General features: G+C 40.0%; 1 protein-coding gene across 6 annotated transcripts in view; it reads left to right on the top strand.

Moving 5' to 3' along the window:
- ADGRF5 (adhesion G protein-coupled receptor F5) overlaps positions 1 to 19,231 on the top strand; it is a 102,197-nt gene that overhangs the window by 75,389 nt on the left and 7,577 nt on the right. For 4 of the 6 annotated variants that reach the window (XM_008958681.4, XM_034962219.3, XM_008958682.4 and 1 more), the window contains exons 10-17: positions 1,024 to 1,227; positions 7,403 to 7,573; positions 10,052 to 10,171; positions 10,327 to 10,536; positions 12,278 to 12,490; positions 14,218 to 14,373; positions 16,312 to 16,520; positions 18,510 to 18,689. In XM_008958681.4, coding sequence (XP_008956929.4) covers positions 1,024 to 1,227; positions 7,403 to 7,573; positions 10,052 to 10,171; positions 10,327 to 10,536; positions 12,278 to 12,490; positions 14,218 to 14,373; positions 16,312 to 16,520; positions 18,510 to 18,689 — 1,463 coding nt within the window. The remainder of the gene's footprint in view (positions 1 to 1,023; positions 1,228 to 7,402; positions 7,574 to 10,051; positions 10,172 to 10,326; positions 10,537 to 12,277; positions 12,491 to 14,217; positions 14,374 to 16,311; positions 16,521 to 18,509; positions 18,690 to 19,231) is intronic. The other 2 variants (XM_003833195.5, XM_003833194.6) reach the window with 1 other exon arrangement.

Below are 19,231 nucleotides of genomic sequence, written 5' to 3'. Positions count from 1 at the left end.
AACTCACTCCCTATCATGAGAACAGCATGGGGGAAACTGCCCCCATGAGAAAATCACCTACCACCAGGGCCCTGCCTGAACATGTGCAGATTATAATTCGACATGAGATTTGGGAGGGGACACAGAGCCAAATCATATCACCGTGGTATTAATTGTTAATTAATTTTAAAATTCATTATTTTCATTATTTGTTTTATTATAGTATATAATATAATTATTGTCATTATTTTGTTTTAGTATATAATATTACTTTATTATTAATTTAATTTTCAATTGATTTTAAAAAAAATTTAAAATAGCTTTGTTGAGGAAGGAATTGATATATAATAAACTGTACATATTTAAAAAGCCTTGACACATGTACACCTGTGAAATTATTACTACAATCAAGAGAGTGAACATATCCATCGTTCTCCCTGCCCTCACCAAATTTTCTGGTTCTCCACTGTTATCCCTCTCTTCGGCTTTCTCCTGTCCTCTTGCCCCCTCCAAGCAACTACAGAAGCAAGCATAAGGCTTAATTCTTCCCTAAGACTAGTGGTGAACCTGACATATTCTGGAATGTAATAGCCGCATTGTAACTCAGATGCCAATGGGGCCATCTTCTTTTCTCTGCATAATGAGGTGGGCTATAGACATATGGGTCCTATCACATAGTTGTTGATTTTGATTTACAACATGGTTAAATACTACGGCAATATTATCCATCTTTTTCTAATTCTCCAAGGCTTTTCGATTTTTCTTTTCTACTTCTTCTATTGTTATACTTTTTTTCTTATTAGAAAAGTCCCTAAAATTTCTACTATTTCCTTAGAACATCTCTGTACTCCACTTTGTGGCGTGAGAAATATCTGCACTTCCTGAATTCCTGAATGGTTTTTTAGGCGTTTTTAGACCAAGTCTCAGATGCTTTTGAAAATGATACTTCATGAAGTACTGTCATGATCCATGAGCTGACGGTACATTCCTCTAAGAAAATACACATGTGTTATAATAATACATGATTTTGTGTATTTTATGCAGGTGAATATGTTTGCAAACTGATATTAGACATTTTTGAATATGAGTGCAAGAAGAAAATAGATGTTATGCCCATCCAAATTTTGGCAAATGAAGAAATGAAGGTGATGTGCGACAACAATCCTGTATCTTTGAACTGCTGCAGTCAGGGTAATGTTAATTGGAGCAAAGTAGAATGGAAGCAGAAAGGAAAAATAAATATTCCAGGTGAGAATGTTAGATAAGCCCTTTTGCAAATAGGTTTTTGCCTCTTGGCCAAGTAGAAATGGGAGATGTGGCGTATGGAAAGGGAAATGTCAGATGGCTGTTATTTTCTGGATTTCAGACTGTGAAAAGGCATTAGGTTTGATGCCAGCTCCAGCTTAGCCACTCTAGAACAAGACCCCAAAAATATATGCACACAAGTGTCGTGCTTTGGTTGTAGATGAGATCCCAGCAGCAGAAGACCCAAGAAATAAGGATCCTGATGACTTAGGTCGATGGCATTTTGGATCTAAAAAAAGACAAGAAAAGCTTGTGCTCACCTTCCTTTCATCTTCAGCAAAGAGCTAAGGATGAGGTCATTTGTCATTGAGGTCTGACTTGGAGCTTCTCCTTTCTGTGTCTCTTCTCCTGGTGTCTGGTCCTTCTCACTTCTCTGCCTTTGTATCTATGCATACCTCAATATTTTCTATCTCTGTGCCTCCAGCTTTATCCCTCTCTCTCTGCAGACCTGTTTGTCTCTCAGTCATTTCATATGATTTCTGATCCTGTTAGCTTTTGTTTTCAATCTGAAATCTTACCTAAAGTTCCCCACCCTCCAGTTTATATTGATGAATAATAATAATGGTAATAAATTAAAACAGCAATACTGACTCTGTTTTGTATAACAGTTTATGATTAACCCTTTAAAAAATATGTTACTGCTTTTTAATTGCTTGACCACAAATTTGAAGCATTTTACTTCCAATTTGCAAATAAGGAAATTGAGGTTCAGATTATATGACTTATCCAAGGTTGTCAAATATGAAAAAAAAGAAAGAAGAAAGAAAAGAAAGAAAGAGAAAGAGAAGGAAGAAAGAAAGAAAGAAGGAAAGAAAGAGAGAGAGAGAAAGGAAGAAAGAAAGAAAGAAAGAAAGAAAGAAAGAAAGAAAGAAAGAAAGAAAGAAAGAAAGAAAGAAAGAAATGAATTAGGACACACCAAAGGTCTTGTTTCACAAAACCAGTGTCTGTCTTGGCCAAACTATATTATGCATGCCTGGTGGGCCAGCACTGGAATGAGCTAGTCAGGCAGAGTTTGAACAGTGTTTTACCTAGAAACTGCATAGAGCAAGATCCAACTCTTCTCTTAAGAAACAACAGTATAATGCGCTTATCTGTAAAGAAAAAGTCTTTAAAGTAAAATGTGGCTTTACCCATGAAATACATTAGTGTGGTGAACCTTCTTTTTACAAAGCCTTAGCTATGGAAATTGATTAAATTATTTTTAAAAAATTATCAGAACAGGGGCGGTGGCTCATGCCTGTAATCCCAGCACTTTCAGAGGCCGAGGCAGGTGGATCATCTGAGGTTGAGCATTGGAGACGAGCCTGGCCAACACGGTGAAACCCCATCTCTACTAAAAATACAAAAAATTAGCTAGGTGTGGTGGTGTGCACCTGTAGTCCCAGCTACTCGGGAGGCTGAGGCAGGAGAATCACTTGAACCCAAGAGGCCAAGGTTGCAGTGAGCGGAGATCATGCCACTGCACTACAGCCTGGGTGACAGAGTGAGACTCTGTCTCAAACAACAACAACAACAACAAAAACTATCAATTTACAGGCAAATTTTCCTAAGCACATGTAATTTCCAAACGACAGTTCACCTGCAAGCATTTGTATTAGACATTAAAGTACTCAGAAGAAAGGCATGTGGTAACAGCTGAAAATGTTGACACATGATACATGGAGTCACTTCCCTGATTTCTAAGGAAGAGGAGGTGTAGGTATCCTGAAGGAACTGCCAGATGGAAGAAAGACCTTGCACAATTCCTGTGGTACTGGCTTAGAAGCTTTCAACCCCGAAAGGTGAAAAACCTGGCCTTCTGGCAAAGGAATCAGGAAGTCTGTGGCGCAGATGCTTAGAGCGGGATGAATGACTGCAGAACAATGGATTTCCTGCCTCAGGGCTGGCAGCCTGGGGACCTGCGTGGTGGTTTCTCTGATGGATTTAGCCTCTGCCTTGGCACCCTGCCCTTCTTTCTCCTGCCCTTGCTGCTTCCTCTCTGCAGCTCTCTTCTCCAAATTCCACAAGTTCTACTAACAACCATTTTTCCAAGTCTGTAGAACACAATCAAGCAAAAGAATTTACCCAAAGCATTTGGAACTGAATGAATGACCTGCTCTCATAAATGGTTGCATATTCAAAGCACTCTGGAAAAGGATGAGACGGAAAGGAAATAATCAACAATGGCAGAATTTCTAACTTTAAGAAACTAAAATTCAATGAAGATTTCTTCCCGCATGGGAAAAAAGTGAAGGAGTATTCTTTAAGGGTATCAACGCGATCACAAAATAGTTATTGTGGCAGATTCAATGTATTCAACTCTGGTTTTTTTGTTTCGTTTTGTTTTTTGTTTGTTTGTTTGTTTTTTGAGATAGAGTCTTGCTTTTGTCACCCAGGCTGGAGTGCAGTGGCGCAATCTCGACTCACTGCAACCTCCGCTCCCGGGGTTCAAGGGATTCTCCTGCCTCAGCCTCCCGTGTAGCTGGGATTATAGGTGCCTGCCACCACACCCTGCTAATTTTTCTATTTTTAGTAGAGATGGGGTTTCACCATGTTGGTCAGGCTGGTCTCGAACCCCTGACCTCTGCCCACCTTGGCCTCCCAAAGTGCTGGGATTACAGGCGTGAGCCACTACACCTGGCCTCAACTCTGTTTTCAATGTTTACATTTATCATCTTGGTTTTTCTCCACTCCCCACACAAAGTCTTGCAAAGCAGGTACCATCACCACCATTTTATAGAGGAAGGTCTGGGATGTCATCTAATTTTGAACAACAAAATTGTAATCGCATACCTTCTCTTCTCCAGAAAGCAAAGTACCAACTTATTAGCTGCATTCAGTACCTCCCATGCAGGGCTCCTGGTTGCACAGTCCCAGGGGTGTTGTAGGAAACACGATGTGAATGATGCCAATTTGGAAGTCCTGCTTGTGTTTTCTGAGTTTACCACCTCTTTGGAGCCTTTTCTCCACTCTTTCTCTGAATCTCAGCCTAACAAAAGTAGTTATTGTTCTCTGAACAAGACCTGCATGCTGCTGCTTGTGTTTTTGCTTATAGGAGTGGTTTTCTGAGTTAACAGTAGAATCCATTTTTCAAGCAGAATCTTGCATGGCTGTCTAATGCAAGTCTTCTCAACTCAGCACTATTGACATTTTGGGTCAGATAATTCTTTGCTGGGTGGAACTGTTCTGTGCATTGTAGGATATGTAGCAGCATCCCCAGCCTGTACCTACAAGATGCCAGTAACATCTCCAGTTACAACAACCAAAAATGTCTCCAAACCTTGCCAAATGTCCTCCAGGGAGGCAAAATTGCCCCTCATTGAGAGCACATCTAATGTGTAAAGCAGACCAAAGTGGAGCTGCTCTGGTTAGAAAAAGGGTGAAGGGATTGGAGCCCACACAGTTTATTATCCTTCCACCCCCCGCCCCCCAACACAGCCCCAGCCCCTGAAGCAGCTTGATGGAATGCCAAGTTTTCCAAGGAGTATGGATTTACTCACACACAACCCACATACAACCACATACCAGAACTACAGCCGCCATTTCTATCTATTAAAATCCTGAATGTCTGTTAAGGCCTAGAGCAAATCTTCCCCTTCTCTGAAATCTTCCCTAATCTCTCAACTAAACATCCCTCCTTTAATCTACATAACATATTGACTTCTTTCTTATGGAACCTACCCACTGCACACTATCATTATTTCTGTGCATCTGTTTATACACTCCTTCTTGCATAGATCATTGTCTTGTACATTAGTTTGGTGAGATAGATGGGTCTTTAAGGATCAGTAAGAATCAGCAGGAGGAAGAGGGAGTGAGAATATTTCAGGTGTGAACAGAGGCATGGAGGTGCAAAGCTACAGGGCATGTTCAAGCCCCAGGAGATGATCTAATTTTTCAGAGAGAGCTATAGAAGAAGATAAAGAGAAGAGAAGCAGATTGGAATCACACTGTGAATAATTGAATATACCAGGCTAAGAGGGATTTTACTGTATTCTGTAGGCAATGGTAAGGTTTTAAAGGTAAAAAGAGGGACATCAGATGGTGAGAGCTGAACTTAGGAAAAATAAGTTTTAAGGTCTTATAGCCAATAGATTGCAGGGGCAAATAACTGAAAATAGAGACTCAGCTACAATCATGTGTAATGGGCAGACAACAGATAATGGGGTCTGAGCAAGTTACCATGGGTAGGAGTGGATAAGACAATAGTGAGATATTTCAGAAGAGTAATCTAAAAGTTTCTTACAACTGAGTAGGGGTAAAAGGTGAGTGCATGCAAGTAATTTAAGATTTTTTGTTTGGGGAAATGCCAAGTACAAAGAAAGGACACATTGGAAGATATACAGGTTTTATCTGGGGAGAAAAAAGATGAGTTCTTAAATGGACCAATTGAGTTGAAGGTACCGAAGATGTCAGAGCAACACTTGGGACTTTGCTTCTAAAGTTTCCAACAAGAGTGTTGCTCTTAGAAATAGAGTGGGAGTCATCCAAATTTGGGCTATACTAGAAGCCATAGGTATAGATGAAATTGCCTGCAGAGAGAATAGAGAAAAAGATGAGGAAAGGGGCAATCTTTGAGAAGGGGATAAAGGAAAAGAGCCTGAGAGGGAGACCCAGAAGGAGGGATGAGGAGAAAAGAGGGGCGGGAGACATCTAGGACTCAAGCATGCCAAATCAGAGAGAAGGTGGTCAGGAGAATGGGATGCTGCAGTCAAAGTAGCATGAGGGGAGGCCACTGGATACGGGAAAGGGGAGGTCACTGTTGGCCTTAAAGGAACACTTTCGGTAGAGGAGAGGGTGAAGAAGGCCAATTGCCAAGACTTGATGAGAAACGGGAGTGAAAAATTGGAGGTGGCAAACACAGAAGCATGGTGGTATGAAGAGAGGAAGAAATGCAGTGGTGGCTAGGGAGCATTCAGACTGGGGAAAGACCATTTCAGGAAGGGAGACTTGAGTGTATCTGGGGGTTGAAGGGGAGGAAATCTGGGAGGAAAGATTAAAGACACAGGGTGAGGAAGGGCAAAGGATGAAGGGATGTCCTGGAAGAATTAGAAGAAGTGGATTTTCAAGAGATAAGTGGCGGGGTGAGCCTTAGAGATGGGCACAGACACTCATGTCTGTGAGCTAGGAGGTAATTTAGTCAAGAGAGATAAAGAGGGAAATCAGTTTGGTGTTTCAAACAACCTTTCTGGGGTCTAGGGAGAAAAGCTAGTTACATGTTGATTGAAATATGTCAAATATCATTGATCAGCCACGGCTGAAAAAGACACATTTACGTTGGAATTAATCAAAAGGCTTATTCTTTTTCCTTCATTTTCGGAAGATTGATAGTGTTTGAAGATTCCCTTAGGAGTGCATGGCAGCAGGCAAGGTGGAAGGAGGGAGAGTAAAGGGACTAGAGTAGGAAAAATCAGCCACAGGGTGTTGTAGAACCCGAGGCAAGAGGAAAGATGGCATGGAGGGCATGGTATTTCTGGGAAAGGAAAGAAAGGTATGGAAAAGGAGCTATTTTGAAGGGGAAGCTGCTGGTAACTGAGAATGCGTGAAGTTGAAGTTTTCACTAAAACATAGAGATTTAAACAGGGAACATGCTGTGAAAAATGCTCAGATAAGATGAATACCAGGTGCCCCAGTATTGCTTCTTCCCCTTTTTAATAATCATAATAATCTAAATAATCTGACATCTGTTCTTCCAGTTAAATCACACCCAAACAGCTTGCTTCTCTTTTTTTATTGTTCACATTCGAAAAACCATCGCTCATGGTCTTTGTTGGGGCAGGCCCCAGTCAGGTACTTTTCTAAGAGTTTATGTATATTATCTCATTTAACATTACAGTGGTCCTGGGAAGTAACTGCAATTATTAATCCTCATTTTACATCTGGAGAACTGAAGCACAAGGTGGTTAAGTGACTGTCTCAACAATATCTTGCTAGTAAGTGATGGAGTTTGGGATCTGAAGCCAGGCAACCTGGATACAGAGTCTGCAGACCTAATCACCATAAACCCAACCTCTCCATTCAGAGAAGAAATCTATTTAAATAGTAACTCCTTTTATGAAAAAAAAAATGATTTGACCTCTTTGCTACTAAATAAAAGAGTTAGCCAGCTGGGATGGCAACAATTTGCTTCTCATTATAGGAACCCCTGAGACAGACATAGATTCTAGCTGCAGCAGATACACCCTCAAGGCTGATGGAACCCAGTGCCCAAGCGGGTCGTCTGGAACAACAGTCATCTACACTTGTGAGTTCATCAGTGCCTACGGAGCCAGAGGCAGTGCAAACATAAAAGTGACATTCATCTCTGTGGGTAAGGACTCTCCCTAGAATTTTTAGCCATAAATAGGTTCTGCCTTAAATAAGTGCTGCCAGTGATCTATGAGCTATGGAAATATCTATGAGCAAAATAATGGACAGACAGGGAGTGTGGTTAGGGCAAATCACACAATGGGAGATAGAAAAGGATTTCTCTCTCTGCCATTTAAATTCAGAGGGAGTCTTTTAACAATTGGGGATGGTTGTGGTAGGACACAGTGGTTCCCAGGAAGGAACCCCGGGGCATTCTCTGAGTAACGCAGGAGGTGGAGTGGGAAGTAGGGTTTCCCACTCAGGTTATCCCTATTATCATTGAATGTGTAATGAGGATAATGGCCCTAATTTTCCCCTTTTCCCTCATTACTTCATTCTCCCATTCTTGAATTCCAGCAGCCTGGCTCACTCCCCTACTACTCCTCAACACCCTTCCTCATTCCTCCTCTCCCATTTCACCTGTTCCAGAGACAATGCTGCAGAAAGCCTTAATAATCTGATTCTTTCTGGTTATCTTATGGTTGGAACGAGTGATTTGTTAGTCTCTCAATTAATTGTTTAGTTAGGCTTCTTAAAATTGTCATTTCTCCCTATATCATAAAGCATTATAATTTCACCCCACGTGTAAAAAGAGGACATTCAAACTTGTTTTTCCACCTGTCTTACAAAAATGAACAATTTAGATTAATCATTAGACCCTTTTTTGAACAAGTTTAGAGAAACGACTGATATAAGCAACACTTGTTAACTGTTGTTCATGTTTTCTTCTATTGTGACTTAGCATTTTTACAAAGATCAAGATTATGTTTATGTGGGCGTAATCTATCTATATATCTAATATATATCTATAATATATAATATATAGCTATATAATAATCATATATCTACAGGTAGAACAGTTTTGCATTCCTAGTTTTAACACAAAGAGTTGTGTTATGTTCAAATAATCAAAACTGTTCTCACTCCAGAAAACTGCAAATTGCTCAAAATACTCATGAGCTCTTCTAGCGAAATAATGCTTTCAGGTAAAACTAATCATTCTCCAAATTACTTAACATAACTTTACCTCTATCCACAAAACTGGGACCTGTCTTAGGGACATGTTAAGCCTTTGCTGAAAATCACTAGTCTGGTAGTTTGGAATCTCATCAGACAATCAAGAGGACCAAATTCATGGTTCCATGAGCCTTTTTCTTTGTACTCACAGAAATAGCTAAGCCTTAGAGAGCCATCTCAAGATGCCTATGGATGGGGAGGGCAATGCAGGGACATATTACACCTTCTTTGAGTGGCTTTGGGCTGTCTGAACATTTGAATCCCAGCTTCTAAATGGTAACTGTAAAAAGCCCTGATGTCATTGGATTATGATTAAGAATAAGATTTTTAGGCCAGGCATGGTGGCTTATGCCTGTAATCCCAGCACTTTGGGAGGCCAAGGTGAGCAGATGGCTTAAGCCTAGGAGTTTGAGACTAGCCCCAGCAACATGGCAAAGCCCTGTCTCTACCAATAAAAAATAAAAATAAAATTAGCCAGGCATGGGGGTGTGTGCCTGTAGTCCCAGCTTCTTGGGAGGCCGAAGCAGGAGGATCAATTAAGCCCAGAAGATTGAGGCTGCAGTGAGCCGTGATTGTGCCAGCCTGGGTGACAGAATGAGACCCTGTCTCTAAAAAGAAAAAAATAATAATATTATTAATAATAAGATTTCACACTGACTGGGTAAGTAGGCCAGCATCAGTGAGCTCACAAAATGAAGCTGTTCACTTATAGAAGACTGAAGTGAATGGTGTTTTGAAATATCAACCATGTAAAGATATACTCAAAGAGAAGTGCACAGTTAGACAAAAATAGTGGGAGGCTCATATAAGCTTTTATATTTATATTTTATATTTGTAATAGTCTTATTAATATTTTTGATTAGTAATTTTTCACGAACCTGTGAGAAGCTTCTTAGAGGAGTATATATGTAGTGAAACTAATTACATATAAATACTTATATTACTGTAGTTATATAGTTATAATTAAGGTACCTGTACATCCCAGTTTACCTGACAGTGCAGGTGTAATTATTAGGTTAGTGCAAAAGTAATTGTGCTTTTAGCCATTACTTTTAAACCAACTTATATTTGGGCAATACAGTCTATGATTCTTGTACTTAAAATGTAGTTCCAGAATTCACTCTTTCACTTATTAAGCATTGACTGTGTACTAGACCCAGTGCTGAGTACTGGGGATGCAAAGACACAGAGGCTACAGGTCTGCCCTTGAGGGCTCACATTTTTATGGAGGGGAGATATTAAAAGAGAGAAAATAATACACAATGTGGTATTATTAAAAAGTATTTTAAAAGAGTAGAGATTGAGATTGTTAGAGGAACCCAGCCATTTGTTCTCCCTTGAGGTGTTACAGAGGAGGTTGGAGGGGAGCATGGGATAAGGCGACACCCCTAAGTTTGCAACCTTTTACCCTGCTGATCATCAGGAGATAATTCCAGCCACAAAAGTGAAGTGCACGAGGTCCTAAGGCATGTGATGGAAATGAGTACAGTGCAGAGCACCACCAGGAACAGCCTAGAAACGAGTAAAGCCCGGGAGCAGCAAGGTACCAATTCTACCTTGACATGAGTAGAGTCAGGATGGTTCATTTTTTTTTCTGTCCCTCTCTGAAGTTTCACTCATATGTTAATGTCCCCAGAGATACTACACATTGAACTTGTTGTCAGTTTTCTTTTGTCTGTTTTGTTTGCCTTTTTTCAGCCAATCTAACAATAACCCCGGACCCAATTTCTGTTTCTGAGGGACAAAACTTTTCTATAAAATGCATCAGTGATGTGAGTAACTATGATGAGGTTTATTGGAACACTTCTGCTGGAATTAAAATATACCAAAGATTTTATACCACGAGGAGGTATCCTGATGGAGCAGAATCAGTACTGACAGTCAAGACCTCGACCAGGGAGTGGAATGGTGAGTGAAAGGCCGGACACCGCATTGTGCTGCCTGGGCTCTTGGAAACATGCAATAATAGTTACCATCTATGTAGGGTCTTCTTTGAGACATGCCTATGCCAACCACTTTAAATTCAATATGTCTTCACACTTAACACAACATTCCTTTGAGGGAAGATGCCATTATTTCCATATTTACAGATAAAGTAAATATGCTCAAACAAATTAAGTTGTAGAGCCAGGAATGGAACTACTGTCTCTAATTCCAGACCCTGTGCCCTTGCCATTAAGTTATGAGGATTGTTTCTAAAAGTACTTTCACTAGACACTCGGGAGTGTTTGACCCAACTGTGCTTTAGAACAGCTAGGTAAAGATTTTATAAGCTTGGTTCCAAAAAAAGGAACACATTTTAATTTCCTGTTTACCTCTATCCATTGTTTGTTTTGTGAGGAAATGCAAGCCTTTGAAAGCAAAGAGAAATTGGTAGATAGAACTGCTACAATAATAGCTCATATTTATTGAGCCCTTAACTATGTGATAGGCACTATGCAAAGTATTTAAATGTATTAATTCATGTGAAACAATAAACCTAGAGGATACTGTTATTATTAGCCCCATTTTACAGATGAGGAAACTGAGACTCAGTAAAGTTAAGTAAATTACCCAAGGTTATATATCTGGCAAGTGGCAGAGCCAGGATGCAAACTCAGATTGACTGGCTCCAGTGGTCAACTCTTAGCCACTCCCCTCTAAAGCCTTTCATTAACTATGAGATTAATCAGTCTAGATTCCGTGAGTCCCATGTCTTCTTTTTATTTTCATATAAGGCCTAGGCAACATTGTAGAAATAGCTAGTTATTGTTTGGGCTGGACTTGGTAGTATACAGTCAGGAAATGGAAGTATTTTTCTTCCAGGCTGACCTCAATCCTGCTCTGTCCAATTACTCTTTCCTACTAAAAGCCAATAACCTAGGAAGAATTTTAGCTTTTGCAGTCACATTAATCTATTAAACAGTCCCATAATCAGTTATTGAAAAGTCATATTCTCATCTAAATCTACTACACTGTGATTTTATATTCAATTTAAATTCCCTCTTCCCCCCAGCAGGAATTAAAAGGAGTTTCCTTTCTTTCCTCGTTCGCCCTCTGGTTAGCTGCTGCTTCTGACTTTTCCAGAGCTGGGGCAAAGGGAAGCAATGTAAAGAAAATTGAAGGGTCTTACTTAACTGTAGGTGCTGTTGTAATCTTGCTGTATGTCTCCATGGCAGCTGCCCAAATGATGACTTGTCCTCTGGGGCCATGATGAGCAAAGACCTGCTCACTTAGAGATGGGAGATGGGGGCGTCATAACACCACAGTGTTCCATCAGGTTAACAATTATTGTCAAAACACTCCCCACTTCTGCGCACGCCAAAACTCCCATTTATTCCTTGGGTTGGTAGAAAAGCCTTAGAGTAGAAATTGAAAACCTGGTTTGAAATCCAATTTTGCCACTAACAGGCTGTTTGGCCTTGAATAAGCCACTTAATTTTATTTGAAAGTAAGTGCATATTTACGAGGTCATTGGTTAGTCCTTCAAGTGCATGGAGAACCCAGGAGAGGAATCAATCAAGCATTTTTTCCTCCAGTGTCCAGGAAGTTGTGGTATTCCTTTACTAAAGCTTAAGAGGGAAAATTAAGCCTCTTCTTAACCTTCCCAGCAGATGCTTTTGAAGGGCGATTATTTCATTCCATCTCATTTTTGCTGTCTTCTACTCAGGAACCTATCACTGCATATTTAGATATAAGAATTCATACAGTATTGCAACCAAAGACGTCATTGTTCACCCGCTGCCTCTAAAGCTGAACATCATGGTTGATCCTTTGGAAGCTACTGTTTCATGCAGTGGTTACCATCACATCAAGTGCTGCATAGAGGAGGATGGAGACTACAAAGTTACTTTCCATATGGGTTCCTCATCCCTTCTTGCTGGTAAGATGCTGATTGCTGAATTGTTAGGGTATATTATTTCACATATGTGGAGTCTAAAAATTTAGTCTTAAAATAGGGATCAAGAGACATAGGACTGTATCAGAGATAGAATTAACAGAGTAGAATCCCATGAGTCTTTGTTACCTTCTATTTTGCTATGTGGCTAGTGGTTCATTGGTTTGTGGTACAATCTTGGGAGTTTGCAATGGTGGAGCCTTTTTTTTTAATTGGGAGAAGTTGAAGAAAGTATTGAGATACCTTCTAAGGAATATGGCAGACTAGATATTCTGACAATCTTTTCTTCCATGCTATAAAGTTGCATGCCACAAAACTGCCATGAAAATCCCTTTAAATGCATAATTGAGCATGTAAGAAAGTATGAGAAATAAACAAGTGCCAAAAAAGTAGAGGAAAATAAAATAGAAATGATGCTTTAACTAATGCTGGAGCTTTCCTATGAGCTTTTGCCAATATCAGAAACCCAGAACCTTGGGTTTTAAGGCTCCAGAGGGCATAAAAGTAAAGACTGTGCTCCCTAAACACACAATGGGGCACTCACACCCCATTGACACAATGTTAAGACCTTCAAAAAGTGGCACATTCAGTAAGAGACTAAGGTAGGAAAACAAAATTCATCTGCCAGAGTTGAGACCTTGGCCTCATCTCTAGGTGGACAAAAGGTTTCCCCCAAAAAATATAGTTGTCCTGCCATCACTCAGGTTTGGGCTTTGAATTTATATTTCCTTTGTGGTTCAGGAGTGCCAACCTAAGTTTAAAGTTGTCCATTGGTAGCACCCTATGTCAACCAGCAAAAAAAGAAAAAAAAAATCAAAGTCTTTCTGGTAGATGGTGCCCTTAATCCAGATCCCTAGGGATTCCCAGAGATTAAGGTCAACCAGCATGATCTCACAACCCAAAATCTCAAAACACAGACAACTTCATGAGGGATTTACAAGCTCATTCATTCTTTCAATAACTATTCTGGAGGACTTACTCAACGCAAGACACCATAGTAGGCAATGAAAGGGAGAAAAAAGAAGTGGGGCATATATTTTAATATCTAGAAGGGCCCATGCCATGAAAGGCAATGCATTTAATATAAAATATCCAAATAGAATAATACAGACTAAAAAAACAGTGGAAGTTCAGAAAAGTGGGGACTCAATAAACACTGTAGTCTTTAGAGAAGGCTGCATGGCAGAGGGATATAATCAATCCGGATTTTGACATATGCAACATTTCAACATTCTGTATTTAATATGCATACATTCAGTGCTTTCTATGTGCCAGATACTGAGCTGAGCACCAGGAGATGGAAAGATAAATAAGACAAGGTACTTTCTCTCCAGGAGCTTATGGTCTAGTAGAGAAGACAAACTCATGAATAGGTGACTATATACCAATATGGTAAAGGCAGAATAGGATAAATACTCAGAGAATGATGAAATTTACATAGGGAGAAGGATTTGTGGAATGCTGAAAAGGCATTCTGAATATCAAAAATGTGTGACTTGGAGTCATGAATGGTAGAGGAGAAGTTTTGACTAGCACACATGCAAATGTGGGCTTACATACTTCAAAACCCAGAGGTAAAACCTGTTAAAAATGAATGTGGCACATTCCTCGGGAAAGCTTGGACAGGTTTATTCATATTAGGTTATCTTCACACAATTTGTGCGTTAGAGACTCATGTTGTGACTTAATTCTTTCAATAATTCTGTCTTCAGCAAAAGAAGTTAACAAAAAACAAGTGTGCTACAAACACAATTTCAATGCAAGCTCAGTTTCCTGGTGTTCAAAAACTGTTGATGTGTGTTGTCACTTTACCAATGCTGCTAATAATTCAGTCTGGAGCCCATCTATGAAGCTGAATCTGGTTCCTGGTAAGAACGTTTTAAATTACTTTAAGATGTTATAGTCAGGGCAGGGACTTATTTATTTATTCACTCCCTCATTCATCCCCATTCAATAAACATATGTTAAATACCCTCACTGCGGTAGGCCCTGGGCTCACCATAGGGGTATTTAAAAGAAAAGAAATAAGCCATGTCCCCTGGCCTAAAGCCTAGGGAAGAAATCTATGTGATAAAAAAATGTTATTGGCTGGGTGCGGTGGCTCACGCCAGTAATCCCAACACTTTGGGAGGCCGAGGTGGGCAGATCATGAGGTCAGGAGATCAAGACCATCCTGGCTAACACGGTGAAACCTCGTCTCTACTAAAACTACAAAAAATTAGCCAGGCGTGGTAGCATGCACCTGCGGTCCCAGCTGCTCGGGAGGCTGAGACGGAAGAATTGCTTGAACCCAGGAGGAGGAGGTTGCAGTGAGCCAAGATCGTGCCACTGCACTCCAGCCTGGGCAACAGAGAGATTCCGTCTCAAAAAAAAAATTATTACATGTAATACAGTAAGAGCTAAATAGAAATGTTGTGGGTGGCTTAGCTCTGCTAAAGGAGTTCACCAGGTGATTAGAAGTGGACAGTATCAACGTGGTTGAGGTCCTTTGGGGTTTTAGCAAATGAAAGGTGTCCACACTGCACTGTTTTTCTGAGACAGGGCTACATGAAAACAATTAATCTCGAGAATAGGCAGCTGCCTTTCCCATCCTTTGCCACCACTGAGTCAATTTGCCATCACATAATATCTTTGAGGTGAAAGGTCATGTTTTATAGAGTCATTGCTATGCTAGCCCATGTTGGGGAGCTCCTCTCAGCAGCAGGGAGGGATAGATCATCCTAATACAAGGTCATCTTAAGGGAGAATCTTATGTTAAGGCAAAGGATAAATGATGACCCTGGGCTTCTACCATAAGCAACTCCTCATCCTCTTAAATCTTCCCAGCAACAGGACTTGTGATAGACAAAGGATCGTTATCACCAAGCTTGTTTGAGTTTACTGAATAGTTTGTGGTCATTCTCACATGTTGGCAACTAGCCCCTGGACACCAAAACGGGAAACAATTTAGAGTCACTTTCACCTGACCTTTCCATGCACAAGTACAACCCCTCCAGGGTGCAGCAAAGGTCACCTCTTCTTTTCCCCATCACTCATCTTAGCCAACACATTTTATTCACTTATCTTTGTTCTTCTCCTCTTTCTTTATACCAAATATGGTTTCGCTTCTTTTTCCTAGTAGAACATTACTTATTTAAGATTTGTATACAGTGGTTAAGATCTTAATGTTAAAGAAAAGTGTTGCTCAGGGAGGGGTCTCATCAGAGTCAGGGTCCACTGGACATGAGAGATTCCACAGCAAGTGTCATTTCCCCATCCTGGCCTGGTCATGAGAAGAGGTGAAATAGAATCACCTCTAAGGGAAACCAGAAGGAACAAATGCTTAAACATATTGATTAGAATATTCAGGTCATAGGTACCTGGAGTTCCTACTAGCAATTATGTCTTTGGATTATGGCAGTGATTCTCAACCTTGACAGCACACTGGAATCACCAGGGAGGCTTAAAAACCTGCTGATGCCTAAATCCCGCTCTGACGATTCCGATTTACTTAGCCCAGACACTGGTGTTTTCAAAAGCTTCCCAGATGATTCTAATATGTCACAGTTGGGAATCTCCAGATGAAGGTATAAAATTCTGTTAGGAAAAGGAAGTTCAGATTACAGAAGTCAGGTTCATGTGGAAAGCAGAGAGGGGCTTTGGAAAATCAAGGGCAAAATTAAGAAATTGGGTAGTTCTGAAAAGGTGACTGAAAGTAAAGGTAAATGTGAATTCAAACATCAAAATTCTACCTTGGCCTGACCGTATTTCTACTATGTTGTCTCTTCCTTGCAATTATCCCTTTTATTTCAATGTTTCCAACACAGGGGAAAACATCACATGCCGGGATCCCGTAATAGGTGTCGGAGAGCCAGGGAAAGTCATCCAGAAGCTATGCCGGTTCTCAAACGTTCCCAGCAGCCCTGAGAGTCCCATTGGCGGGACCATCACTTACAAATGTGTAGGCTCCCAGTGGGAGGAGAAGAGAAATGACTGCATCTCTGCCCCAATAAACAGTCTGCTCCAGATGGCTAAGGTGATCCTTAAAGCTTCCACTCTGAGCTCTTGGTGGGGCGATCTGTCTGGCTGATCGTATTTCTCAGCACTTAGGAAAATGGATTTGGTGCTGCTTTGTGTTGCTCCAAAACTACTTTTATTTGTGTATTTCCAAAGGAGATGCAACCCTAGAAATGCAAAAAAAAAAAAAAAAAAAGCCTCAATTCAAATACTAAGACAACTAAGTATGTGTTCTGCTCTCAGACCAACTAGATACCTTAACCTTGACTTCTCAGTACCATGTGTTCCATACCTCCGGGGGGCAGCGGTATTATCCTCTCTCTTATTGCTCTCCTTTGAGTAATTTTGATACCAAGAAAATTGCTATAATCCTTTCAGAAAAAGGAACAATATAAAAAAAACAAGCTTCATCAATTTCTTTAAAAAAAAATAGCTGGGCTTGATGCTCTTACAGGTATGAAATTTTCTGACTACTTGGAAGTAACTTGTGCTTTTGAAGAAGCAACTACCCTGCCTCTCTTACCTATAATAGAGGTTACTGCTATGTAACAGGGCAGAAGTTCCTTTCCTTCTGTCAATGTAAAAAAATGGGACCTCCACACTTGATTTGTTGTTAGACTCCTAAAATTCCATGAATTACATTTAAAAAATTCTGGTGATGCAACTGGTGAGGTTATAGCCAATGATGACATCCTCAGACAACCAATTCCAAATCCTCTCACCACTGGGAAAATAATTGAAAAAAAGGGTAATACTTATATGTGTTTCATCTAATTAACTTCTATCTTTTCTCTTGTCTCACACCAAATTTATTAAAATCTCTACTATGTGCAAAGCATGATTATAGGTGCTGTCAAGGTAAATGGGCCAAATCAGATCTTTGTCTCTGGTAAAGAAAATAATCGAATTGGGTAGTTACATACACATTAATTTGGCTAAGATAAATTAAGAAGATCTGCTTGAAAAAAATAACAGGCATCTGAGCTGGACCTTGATGAATGAGGCATGAGGGATATAAATTATCCTAATGAAGAAAGATAGAAATTGTAATCTGAACTCGATGTGGGCCCAAGTCCCAATTCTAGATACCTACATACATTTTCAATGGAAAAGGATCATGCTGCTCTATCATGCCTCTTTTGATTTATCCATTCAGCATATACTTACTGGATACTTACTGTGTGCTGAGTTATATGACTTGTACTATGTTAGGAATTATAGGAATGAGAAGAATGTAAAGAAATGTAGCACATGGTCCATGTTGTTAAGGAGCTTATAATTTAATTGGAGCAATATCAAAATTAGAACACAAGATGACACTACTGGAGATGCCACAAATGAAAGTATGTTATATAAAACCAATACTTATGCATTCAGAGGAAGGAACTTTCCTGGGTTGGAACATCTATCAAATGCTTTTCATAGAAGACAGAATTTGAGCTATTCTTTTCGATTAAGTGAGAGAGTTAGAAAGCAGAAGTGTAATCATACAGGTAGGGTGACCATATAATCTATCATCCAAGTCGGGACACATTTTGAGAATATAAGAGGACACTCAATAAATACACAAGGAGAAAAGGTATAAACCAGAACAGTCCCTGGAAAATTGGAAGGGTCCGTCACTTTAATGATTGGCAGGGTAAGTGATATGAGGAAAACCAAAAAGTGGCAACTGTGCTTCCATGCCGACTATCCAAGTGACCATTGCACCCAACTTTAACCTACTTCTCTAGCCATCACATCTAGCTTCCCTTTTTTTGTTCCAGTTAGCTATCAGGTTGACATATGTGTGTTCCCCTTCTGTGTGTGGCCTTATGTCATATTCTGTTCTGAAGAGCATGCATGGAGTGCTTAAGGGATAAGCACATCATCTTATGGGACATATTTATGGAAATGGAGCAAAAAATGAAACAACGGACGTGAGAGATTTTGCCAGGAATGGATCAGCTGGATTCGATAGCTGAATTGACTGGTAAATTTTTTTGTGTGTTGGCTTTTGTTTTACTAGGCTTTGATCAAGAGCCCCTCTCAGGATGAGATGCTCCCTACATACCTGAAGGATCTTTCTATTAGCATAGACAAAGCGGAACATGAAATCAGCTCTTCTCCTGGGAGTCTGGGAGCCATTATTAACATCCTTGATCTGCTCTCAACAGTTCCAACCCAAGTAAATTCAGAAATGATGACGGTGAGTTTGCTTAACCTTTGCAGGAGTTTTGGGTCTTACCTTTTCACCCCTCAGAATTTGTATTCAAGAAACATAATTCCTCCCCATTGCAGCTTCTCTGTCTTTTCCAGAGCAGTGCTCAGGATAGTTCTGCCAGCTATGGCTTTTAGAATATTAGGAAATGTTTCCAGTATTCATTTTGAGACCTTAAGAATATTTATTAGTGAATCTCTGCTTTATTTTCTTCATTAAAATGGAATAAATTCATACTTGCTTTCCAGAAAAACTAGGAATTAAAGGTTTCCAGAATATACAAGATGATATTCTCAAAGGTCTAGCACTAAATGTGAACTTTAAAGGAATCGTGGGAGGATAGGTTCTGGAAGCATAGAGGTTCTGGGAGGATAAAGAATTCACCTACAAGAGTTCAAATGAAGAGACTTTAATGAAGGGATACCTACAGAGGTAAAGACAGGGTTAACAAACAAACAAATAAACCAGGGGTGATGAGGCACTCAGAGACCAGCAACATTTAGAAGCCATTATCACCCCCTAGGAAAAAG

This window comes from Pan paniscus, chromosome 5, assembly GCF_029289425.2.
Source record: "Pan paniscus chromosome 5, NHGRI_mPanPan1-v2.0_pri, whole genome shotgun sequence".
Classification (NCBI taxonomy): Eukaryota; Metazoa; Chordata; class Mammalia; order Primates; family Hominidae; genus Pan; species Pan paniscus.
The sequence above is the reverse complement of the archived record's forward strand: the minus strand, read 5'-3'. Positions and strand labels throughout refer to the sequence as shown.